Raw genomic sequence first — 10,566 nt, 5'->3', positions numbered from 1 at the left:
AGCCCCTGCCGGCGGCGGCTGTGCACCCGACGCTGCCGCCGCCCCTCTCTTCGAGTTCGGCCGGACCCCCCGGCGCACCGCCCACCCGCGACTTGGGCTCCGTGCCCCCCGAGCTGACTGCGTCCCGCCAGTCCTTCCACCTGGCCATGGGCAACCCCAGCGAGTTCTTCGTGGACGTCATGTAGCCGTCGCGCCGAGCCGGCGTCCGGCTCCGCTCATCCGGCGGCATTTGTTTGTGCTTCTCGCCGGGGCCGATGGAATGGAAGGCACTTGTTCCATAATTTGGTGAGAACAGGGTTCAATATTGACAAAGCAGCATAGATTCCAACGGTCGATTTGGAATTGAGGTGTGGCGTCATCTCATCCGATTCCTTTCACAAAGTCCCGCTTTAGTTGCGTACCAAATCTCGTGTTGGATATGACCAGTCTCAGTCGTTTGTGGCTTTTGCGCGTCTTCTCTGGGTCATCGCCCGTTTCCACTTGGTCCCATTGTGACAGATTTTCCATTGGGATGCCACGGCCATCCACACTGTATGAAAATCAGTCCGACGCTAAAGGTTATGAAGACATAATGAGCCGGATTAGATCCTGGCGGGGTGCCGTTTATCGTGCCCGAGGTACTCACACACTCCAGGGACACCCTTTGTACGCCATTGTTTGACAATGACCGTGTTTGTGTGCGTCTTTTCCTAAGATTCAACAGCACACTGCACCAACCTCGAATGTGAAAGACAAAAAGGTCCAACAAAGGTAGCCAACTTTTGCCTGGTGACGACTGCGTTGCGTTGTCACTTAACTAATTGTGAAGTGTACTGTGCAGTGGCTGCTTTGTGGGTAAAAAGAGACCACGCAGAAAGCGGTACGTAAAACACACACTAATTGTAGATGTTAACTGTGATCCACAAGCCTCATAACACTTGTTTTGTGTTACTGACTCATATTATATACACATTTCACTTTTTGGTTGGTTTTCTTTTTTACGAGTGACTATAGAAATCTTGTATAACCCAAATATCAAGGTGCGAAATGAATTGTCATCGTTGTAAGCCGCGAGATTGCATTTCTCTTTGATTTCATTCTGATACCTTTTGTGTTAAAAGAATAAAACTTAATTCTGATGATCTGCTTTTTCTGTGGTTGAATTTTATTTAGTGTTTTTCAACATCGTGTGCTCCCGTGCGCATGTACGTGAAGCCCTTGGCCCTTCCCTGCATTTCTAATTGCAAAAAAAAGTGACGTGAATTAAGTCCTCAAAATGGCGGCGAGATCTGCACGTTCTCAACCAGCAGTCGCTCCCTCTAGTGGCTATTTAACTCTGAGACACCCCCGCCGCAGTCTTTCGAAGAGCCAATCATAAGTCGTCCTTTAGTCCGCGCACTCCGAAGGCGTCTAACAGGAAGTGAAAAAACGCATTTCATGGCGGGGAGACTAAAGGAAGCCTCCCGACGTTTTCGCCAGTCGCAAGGCATGTATCTATTTTTCCGCAAGTTTCGCTTTGCGGTATGGTTTATTATTTTTCTGCATTGCGTTTCGATTGTGGAACGTACACGATTTTTATGCAACTTTTTCTCTTGACCATTCTGTCCGCTTGTCCTTACGTTGAGCAACAAATCCGCTCACTCAGTGGGCCACCATTTGCTCTGTCGGTGGGTTCCACCAACTCTGATGTCCCGATCCAATTGTTCATCAGTGCCACCAGGGGGCCACATCGGACCGCGCATTCATTCCGTTACCCTCAAACTCACCGTTAGATGGGGACAGATACTGCCCCCCCCCAACTCCCCCAGTAATAAGAGTCATTAATGTTTACTAGAACAAGCCTGGCATGGCCACTAAAGCGAGCACGTGTGTCGTGCAAATTGTTACCCCCCCCCATTCGCAACAACACGATTCAACACCCAATTCAGATTAGTATTATCTATCTAACGAGCACAAATAATAGACTAAGACTTATTTACTAAGTCATTGATATAACGACCCCTTCAGAATCAGGAGTTGAATCAGCACGCTTTTTCCGAGTGTGTGGGACAAATAAAGGTTATCTTATCTTATCTTTTGTCAAGGTTTATTTCAAATGAACGATCATCGGCGGCGCTTTTATCTGACGCCGCCTCCCAGTTTCTGCAGCACGCCAAGGCCTCTCTCCTGGTACTCGGCCCTGCTCAGCCAGAAGGACTCCTTGTCCTTCATGATGTTGGCCAGCACGGCGCCGCCCAGGAACACCATGTGTTTGCGGCGCGGGGGGTCCTCGATGCGAATCTTGAACCTCTGCGGGGACGAAGTTCAACTTTTAGAACCCAAGACTATGAGGGGACCCTCAGGTACTTATTTCAGCTTTAACCCCCCCCCCCACCCCAATTTGATGAAATTTATTTCAGCCGATAGCGGCCCCATTTTCCAAACGGATCGGGACTGGCCGCTCATACGCGGCGGTCATGCGCACGCTCCCAATGTTTGTGGCGTCTTACAGCCAACTTGTGCGTGTCTCCATCCAGAACCCTCTCCAAGTAGAGCTGCTTGATCTCTCGCTCCAGTCGGGACGGGAGGCCGGGGTACATGGTGCTTCCCCCAGACAGGACGATGTGTTTATAGAAGTCTGCCCTGCAAACGCATCAGAAGCGGGCTTCACTCCGTGTGTGTGGATGACGACGCTGCCGACTGTCCACCGCAGAAGCGGTTGAGCGCCCATGACAAATTTCCCTCGGGGGACCAGAAAGTACCTGGAAAGAAATATGCGCGTACCTGAGATCGATGTCGGCCGCCTGGATGGTGTTGAAGAGGAGCTCGGCCACGCCGGCCCCCTCCACGTTGATGAGGTGAGGCTGGAAGAGCGCCTCCGGGGCGCCAAACCTCTCGCCCCCGACCATCACCTGCCGGCCGTCCGGGAGCTGCGGCGGACGCGTTGATTGGACGTCACCCGGGGATGATCAAAGAGTGTCGGTGAAGGGCCGGCCTACCGTGTAGGACTCCACCAGGTAGGTGGTTTCCGTGGCGAGACGCTGCTCCTGCTCGATGTTGTATCCCACGTAGCACAACTTTTCCTTCAGCATGCGCACCGTCTCGAAGTCGGCCGAGTGGTTAAAGGCGTAGCCGCGCAGGAGCAGGAGCTGGGGGTCACAAACGGGGTCAAGGACATGATGTCGCCGTGTCAACTTTTCCCACCGCTATGTCTTGCTTCTCGTACGATCGCGCAGAAGCAACGTATCGAGTCGGCCGAACGCGGTGCGAAAGAAGAAGCGAGCCGCAGGGGTGCAAGACCGTCACAGTGTGCGACTTGCAAGTAGGCCAAACACCTTTCAAGCAAGTCCCAAGCTGCCGCGCGCTGCGCGGGGGGGGATCCAACGGGTCAACCGAGGCCCAAAATAAATTCCAAGCATGTTGAGTCAAGTCATGACTTGGTATAAGGTCTGACTCAAAGTCAAGTCGTACACCGTTGCCATTACAACACGCACTAAAGTGACGAGGATTTTAGGGTGGGGTGGGGCTCGGGGGGGGGGGTTGTTTGTTTTCATTGATGCCGCACTGTTAAAGCTAAACTATACTTTCAAGCATGGTATGAGATTTTTGGGAGCTCGTCACTTGATGATGCCGTTCGCTCCGTGAGCTTGCATTAGTTTTGCGGGCATCAAAGATGGCGGACGCGCGCTTGTGGCGTAGCAACGGACTCAAGGCGGCATTTATGCCCGCGTCCAATGTCCCCAATGTCCGTTGCTCGTGAATCAAAACCGGGCAAGAGTGGACATCTGCGTGCCGCCAGCACTCGTCGTGAAGCGCTGGCTAGCTATTCATTCGTACAATCTTAGGTCACCGGTAGCACAGCTCGTGTTGCTCTCGGTCTTCACTGGACGGACGCGGACACTTTACTCGTGAGGCGAGACAGGAAGTGCGCTGTTGAAATCCACATGTGGAATTAATTGTCTTATTTTAGGAGTCAAGTCAACAGCTTTCCTCATTTTTTTAAGATGTGTTTCAAGCATGGCTGACATGTTTTGTTTTGGTTTGTTTTTGCTGCCCACACCTTGATGAGGTAACGCGTGATGTCCCGCCCAGCGATGTCCAGCCTGCGCGTCAGGTGCGGCAAGGAGTAGCCCTCGTACACCGGACAGATGTGAGTGACGCCGTCGCCCGAATCCACGACCACGCCCGTCAGCAGACCTGCGGGCGCAAGTCTTTTTTTCCTCAAACTGGTTCTCAAGTGCTCACAATAAGTTTAAAAAAAAAAAAAAACCCTCAAGAAAAAGACAACCATCCGCACCTCCACGACAACTACTGTTGAACAGCCCACAACATTTGAAGTGCAAAAATTCCAGCGTGGCTTCTCAAAAGGCCAAACGGCCCAATTTGATGCCAATAGCCGTGGCCAATGACTCAAAGAGGCCAAAATCCACATCCTCGGGAAGTTCAACTCGGTTTGCATTAAATAAATAACACAAAACAAGCCAAACACACTCTCTATTGCTCAAAAACTTTGGGATGTTTGGCTTTGGGGTGAAATTTCTGGAAAATGTCAAAGGTTCACGCTCCGTCATGGAAGTTGTCGGACATTGAAGTGGAAGGATGCCCTCCTCTCAAACGGCGCATTGAAAGAAAAGTCGAACGACGTCCGCTGGCTACGCCACGACGCCGGCGGCGTGCCGTACCTTGAGCGTAGAGCGTGAGCACCGCCTGGATGGCCACGTAGATGCCGTGGAACTGGTATTTCTCAAACATGACCTCGGCGATCTTCTCGCGGTTCTTCGTCGGGTTCATGGGAGGTTCCGTCAGCAGGATCTGCGCGCCGCGGGAAGGTCTTAGCGCTGCGCTTCTGCGCGCCCGGGCGCCTCTCGGCTCACCTTGCAGCGGGACGGCTCGATGTCCAGCCTCTGGGGTCCGAAGGTGTGGTCCCACAGGTGGAGCATGTCGTCCCAGCAGCGCACCATCCCGTTCTCCATGGGGTACGCCACCTCCAGCAGCGAGCGGCACTCGCTGGCTTCGTCGCCCACCATCAGGTCCTACGAGACGGGACGGGACGGGAGGAGGCGGGAGGGAGGCGCTGCGGCGACCTTTGCCGGGCTTCGCCCTTCTCCCTTACCTTGATCTCGATGTCGCCCACTTTGGTGGTGGATCGAATGACCGGGCGACCCACCATGGCGGGAAAGATGTGCTCGGGGAAGTTGGAGCCAGCAAAGCCGCACTTGACGAACTGCGGGAGAGGCGCCCGTCGCGCATGGAATGAACAAAAGCAATGAGGTCTTGCTCATGGTTTGATTTGGACAAAACCTTCATGCGGAGATGGAGCACATGGATGTTCTCGTCGGGACCAACTGTGAAATACTTTTTATTCGGACTTTGGCGCCACCTTGTGGCATCTTGGACCATTCGAAAAGAGCACCAAAATTGCCCAGAGGTGACCGTTTCCATGACTGACGTAGGGCCGGATTTTGCAAAAAGGGAGCCGGCGCGCCTGCCGTGAAAATTTGAGCGTCATCGTGTCCTTTTGCGGCTTTGTGACACAAGCACACGATCGGGGGGGGGGGTGCAAGGGCGTCTCCCATTGCCCACCTCACATGTGCAGCCAACTACATCATCCGCAAGGGGAGATCTTGCAGCGGACCAAAGAGCACGCTACTATGCGCACCTCATGAAGTGCCCCGCTCGGCTCTTGAAATGAGGGGTTTCCGTGGCCAATCTGCATTTTTCGCCAGTCCTACGAAAAAGTGTGACATATATTCCAAATGGATCTCGACGGAATTCACATCTCAGGGCAAGCCCGCCATCTGGTATTTGCAGGCATTCCTCAGAATTCATGGACCACAGCTCTCCGGCGGCCGCGTGAGTTTTCACCACTTACGCAAATGGATGTGCCACAAGCCGAGACGGGAGAATGGCCGCCGACTAAAAGTGCATCAGGAATTAAACTGAAGCGCGAACGAGAGAACACGAAGATCTCGCACGGACCCCAGCGAGTCCGTTTCTGTTCCCGCGACGCCTCAATGTTCCCAGGAGTCCCGTCCCACAACGGCGCACACGCCCTTTTCCGTCTGTGCTTGTCAAGCAAAATCCCCAATCAAAGAAAAGTCCGTCCAGGTGAACAGTTGGATTCCGCTTTGCGCGAGCTCGACAGGCGATGCGCACGGAAATGGGGCCCATGATCGAATACGCGTGACTGGAATACGTATCGAAGTCATGAGCAGTCGATGAGTAGATCATTTTTCGTAGCCTGGAGCGCATTTGATTGAGCGTGTGAAAGTGTGTCGGTTGTTTGCCGAGTGGGGAAAAAAAAATCAAAAGCCTGAGTGCGCGACAGCATTTCAGAAGTCAGCCTGACAGTGTTTCACTGTAGTGACTATGAGTTTGAACGTTTTAGCGGAGCGCACAAGAGCATTTCAGTTGAGCGTGCAAGGCCGAGCTTCAAATTCCAAATTGGGCCCCATGAACGCCGCGCTGTGTTCCTTCCTTCCTTCCTTCTTTCGCCCGAGGGGCAGACGGCAGCGCATTCCGAGGCGAAGCCAGCAGCCCCTCCTGAAAAAGCGGCACCTGAGACGGACGGCACTTCCGGACTCCCAGCCAATGACGGCCCGGCCCCAGAGAGCAAGCAACAAGTCCGGACAGGCCGCCGCATTCTCACCTCGTCCGAACGCACATAAAGTCAGAGCTCCGATGCGCAGGAAGGTTCTCGGCAAGTTTTTGACGTACCCCCGTCCCGTTGTCGCAGACCACCACTCTCCGGCCTTCGCTGTCCATCTTGGTTCCGCTAACAACTCCGATGTGCTGCCCACCTGGTCGGCGCAGTCTCGGCAACTCGGCGCGTCTTGTAGACCCGCCCGCTTTGGAGGCCGGCTTGGGTGGGACGCCAGCATCGCCGCCTCCTTTGCCTCATGTTTCTTCTTTTGAGTGCGGCTCCAGCCAGCCAGCCGCGAATCTATGCCAGTGGGTCTCAAAGTGTTGACACCAAGTACGCCCCGGCGCTCCCCGCACCAGAAAATACTTGGCTCTACCGTCGTAGCCTGCATCAAGACACAGTAGCAAACTGAGTGCGGATACTTCTTTGTTCAGCTTGACAACAATCCATATGGCAATAAACGTATCGGTTAATCGACAAAAAATGTCATCTCTCTCTCTCTCTCTCTCTCTCTATTCATTCATTCATTTTCTGAACCGCTTTATCCTCACTAGGGTCACGGGTTGTGCTGGAGCCTCTCCCAGCTGTCTTCGGGCAGTTGGCGGAGGACACCCTGAACCCGTTGCCAGCCTCCAAACAAATCAATATAGCTGATATTTCTATCGTTGATATATGATGTATCGTTAATGTAGTTGATATTTGTCTGCTCTTTTTCTTTTCCTATGGTTGTTTCATGTGCATGACTTTGGAAGCCTGAGCCCCCGCAATTCAAATGCAAAGCACAGCTTACTGTGAGGCACACGACATGCTGCAGACATGGATGGAGACATAACTTCATCTCGTAGGGGAAATTTGTTTTCATAGCTTCATCAAACACTGCAAACCATTCGGCGTTTTGTCAAAAGTTGAAAGGGAGGGGGGGGGGGGGAGAAAGAGGAGTTACATTGGCTTGAATCCCCCTGTCCCAAACACACACACACGCACACACGTTCGTCTTTTTGATACGACGGTATGTGACGTCACCAACGGGGGGGGGGGTGAAATGGAGGGTGTCGTAATGTGGGTAAATAAGATACAGTGGGTTTTGAGCAGGCAACATTTTATTGTCAACCTAGCTTTAGCAGGAGCCGCAACACGTCCCCCTAGGTCTCCTAAGCTAACGACATTTAGCCCGCATACATACTGTTAGGTGCTTTCAAAGTAAATGCATAACAGCTATTACCACAGAGGGGGGTGGAGGGGGGGGGGCGATTCCCCGTGACAAATTTAGCAGATGAGTTCGGCAATATCATGTTTAAATAGTAAAGCTTTGGGCATTCATGGCGGAATTTCGTGAAGTCGTTGCGGCTAGCTAGTGGTTGGTGTTAGCCTGCTAGCTCCTCAAGCAGCCTGGGTGAGTCCGACAGCTCGCACGTTTCTTGGTCGATGTTATTTAAAATGAATAAATAAGTCCTGCAGTGAATATACGAGGGTCATTCAATACATGAGGTGAATCTTTCGCTATAAGGACTTCTAATACAGATACAAGCTTACTTTTTTAACGTCGTCTCCCAGCACTGTCACACACTGTTCCCATCGAAGGTTTGGACTGATCTCACAACACTTTTGACTTCCCTTATCCCCCTTCCAGGCCAGACCTTTCCCCTTCAAAGCGTTCACGGGAGGTACCAAGTTTGCAAGTGACAATGAAGTCGAAAGTGTTGTGAGCGACCGGCTGAGCCATCGGTCCAAAGAAATTGATGCTGAGGGAATACGGAAGCTTGTGCACAGATGGGAAAAGTGTGTGACGGTGCTGGGAGACGACGTTTGGAGAGAGAGACAGAGAGAAAAAGTCAGCTTGTATCTGTATTAGAAGTCCTTGGACTGAAAAATTCACCTTATTTCTTGAATGACCCTCATATGTGACCTCAAACAGCCACCGTCTCTCCCTTCGAGTCACTTTCCAAACAGGCCACACTAAAATCAACCTGTCCCATTTCATCGTGGGCTAACCGAAAGCGACTGGCAGGAAGACGAGGGAGCAATTTGTTAACAGTGAAACAGTCAACTCCAGGAAAGCTTGTTTTTTGACGGCGGTCGACCAAGGACTCAAACTGCTCCGTCTCTCTTCCTGCAGTCAAAACGTAATCCTGCAAAATAATCCACATTTTTCATAAACGTACCTGTAATCTGAGTATGTGGTTTTTTTTTTTCTTCTGTAACTGTAACAGTATACGCTTACATTTTATTTATTTTTTTGTATCCAAAGTATGTAACGCCTTTCCATGCATTTGGTTCCTCCTCAAGCATCTGACCACGTGGCCCCCGGCGCCAGTCAAGGACAGACAAACACACTGAAGCAACCTCACTTTGGATCGAAATATATATCATTTATTGACATGAACACAGCTTCCTTTTTTTTTTTTTTCTTGAGGAAAGATCGTCCGCCGGTGGCCCGCGTCGCTGAGACTCTCCTCCGATCATCGACCTACTGGCCTTAAAAAACCAACGCGTGGCGTGACGTCAGCAGGTAAACATGGTGAGGGGTGCCCTGAGTTGGTTCCTGTTAAGGCAGTGACATGCTCGCTGTGCTTTGAGCGCTTGCTCGCTACAAGAATTTTTGGGGATACGCTTCACAAAGTATGGTGAAGCTTTGCTATTTTTTTTTTTTTTTTTTTAGTCAACACACTATGTAAGTTCATTAAAAAAATTATAATAATAATAAAAGAGACATTATTTTTGTGCAGGATTTTTTTCCCCATGACAGCAAGTTGACAAAACGACTACGGGATATAACCGACATGAAAAATGATTTGATTGTACTTCAGTCCAACCCAGAGTCTGTACTTGTGAATTTTGACTTCAATCAAGGAGGTGAATGAATACTTCGAACACAAGTCTCCGTACTTCTACTTTTAAGTACGGAGCGAGAGTACTTTTGCCACCTCGGCGGAGCCAGGCACTGCGACAAGAAACACTTGAAGAACACAGGGCTTCTTTCTCGAGAGCCCTTTTCCACGACCATGCGGTCAAAGTCACGGGGCTTGTGGAAGCGCATGCCGTTTCTTGCTTTGTTTTGGGTTTTTTTTTTTTTGTCCCCTCTCAAGCGTGACATCCTGGCCCCCCGTCACGGGACAGTCCAGACCTCACCGGAGGCCGTCGCCGGCACGGCCGCGCTTGTCTTTGGCGCACGCCGTTTCAGGACTCGAATTCGCTGTCGCTGCTGACAGAGATGTCCGGCGTGGAGGCGCCGGCGCCCCTTTGCTCGGTCTCCGTGCTGCAGTCGCTGGCCTCGGGGCTGCCCAAGTTGCGAGGGGAGGGCACCAACAGGCGGGGGGGGCACTCCCGGTCCGAGGGCAGGAGGGCCGGCTCCTGCTGCAGCCTGGCTCGGAGCAAAGACAGGTTGGAGAGACCGGGGTCGGTCATTCCGCCATCGGAGGATATTTTCTCTCCCCGCTAAATTGGAAATAATCCACGTGTCAATTTTAGCGGGAGGAAAAGGCAAACCGAAATATTGTTGAAAATATGAACGAGCTCCCGAGCGCGCCCAAAAACGGCTTGTTTCTGACGTGGCGAACTCTCGCGAACCCAAAAATTGTTCAACTATAGCTGCGTTCACACGTGCACATTTGTTTCGGCGTAGCGTCGCAAACGAGCATTTGCTCTGGAGCAAATTTTTAAACCACCTCCCTGAGGTGGCTCAAATTTGGTCCGGTATAAGCTCTTTAGTGGAGCTACACCAGAGCAAATGTGCACGTGTGAATGCTCGACTGGATGTGTTTCGGCGCTGCGTCGGACCAAACGTTGCCGTGTGAACGGGGCTAAATAGTTTGCTGAATTTTTTCGATACATCAATGGATGCTATTTTCTTAACATTATGGTGCGAGCATGCGACTTAACACTGAAAACGCGGTTTAAACTGTCGTCGGAGATCGCGGCCGCCGCCATGTTTCAATGTTGTTGACAGACAACAGGGCAAACGACGA

The 10,566-nt window shown here is 51.7% G+C and overlaps 3 protein-coding genes and 1 long non-coding RNA gene across 5 annotated transcripts in view; 2 read left to right on the top strand and 2 right to left on the bottom strand.

Annotated features, from left to right (window-relative positions):
* The window catches only part of dvl2 (dishevelled segment polarity protein 2), an 8,652-nt gene extending 7,527 nt beyond the window's left edge, over nucleotides 1-1,125 (top strand). The window contains exon 15 of the mRNA XM_019858294.1: nucleotides 1-1,125. This exon is cut by the window's left edge and continues 333 nt beyond it. Within this exon, the coding sequence (XP_019713853.1) occupies nucleotides 1-185 (185 nt within the window). The 3' untranslated portion in view covers nucleotides 186-1,125.
* Nucleotides 1,126-2,048: 923 nt separating this feature from the next.
* On the bottom strand, nucleotides 2,049-6,817 carry LOC109508375 (actin-related protein 2). 2 transcript variants are annotated; one of them, XM_019858315.1, is made up of 9 exons: nucleotides 6,676-6,817; nucleotides 5,072-5,182; nucleotides 4,833-4,991; nucleotides 4,641-4,770; nucleotides 4,019-4,155; nucleotides 2,958-3,107; nucleotides 2,743-2,888; nucleotides 2,469-2,601; nucleotides 2,049-2,268 (listed from the first exon to the last, which is right to left on the bottom strand). In XM_019858315.1, the coding sequence occupies exons 1-9, from the start codon at nucleotides 6,721-6,723 to the stop codon at nucleotides 2,098-2,100; spliced, it is 1,185 nt and encodes a 394-aa protein (XP_019713874.1). In that variant the 5' UTR covers nucleotides 6,724-6,817; the 3' UTR covers nucleotides 2,049-2,097. The 2 variants fall into 2 exon arrangements, with proteins under 2 accessions (XP_019713874.1, XP_019713876.1); XM_019858317.1 differs by lacking the exon at nucleotides 6,676-6,817 and adding an exon at nucleotides 6,608-6,630.
* LOC109508386 (uncharacterized) lies at nucleotides 6,184-6,504 on the top strand. The gene is made up of 2 exons (XR_002166651.1): nucleotides 6,184-6,228; nucleotides 6,310-6,504. It is a non-coding gene; the product is annotated as an uncharacterized LOC109508386 (long non-coding RNA).
* A 2,518-nt stretch (nucleotides 6,818-9,335) lies between the features above and the next one.
* six7 (SIX homeobox 7) overlaps nucleotides 9,336-10,566 on the bottom strand; it is a 5,589-nt gene continuing 4,358 nt past the window's right edge. The window contains exon 3 of the mRNA XM_019858328.1: nucleotides 9,336-9,962. Within this exon, the coding sequence (XP_019713887.1) occupies nucleotides 9,779-9,962 (184 nt within the window). The 3' untranslated portion in view covers nucleotides 9,336-9,778. The remainder of the gene's footprint in view (nucleotides 9,963-10,566) is intronic.

The sequence above is a fragment of the Hippocampus comes genome, unplaced genomic scaffold (assembly GCF_001891065.2).
Source record: "Hippocampus comes isolate QL1 unplaced genomic scaffold, H_comes_QL1_v1.1 scaffold48, whole genome shotgun sequence".
Lineage (NCBI taxonomy): Eukaryota > Metazoa > Chordata > Actinopteri > Syngnathiformes > Syngnathidae > Hippocampus > Hippocampus comes.
The sequence above is the reverse complement of the archived record's forward strand: the minus strand, read 5'-3'. Positions and strand labels throughout refer to the sequence as shown.

Bases quoted from the DNA above. Each gene is read 5' to 3' on its own strand.
- LOC109508375 (XM_019858315.1), bottom strand. From the start codon at position 6,723: ATGGACAGCGAAGGCCGGAGAGTGGTGGTCTGCGACAACGGGACGGGG. The intron at 4,771-4,832 runs GTGAGCCGAGAG...CGCGGCGCGCAG, and splicing joins TCGAGCCGTCCCGCTGCAAG to ATCCTGCTGACGGAACCTCC. The intron at 2,269-2,468 runs GTAAGACGCCAC...TCGTCCCCGCAG, and splicing joins GAGACACGCACAAGTTGGCT to AGGTTCAAGATTCGCATCGA.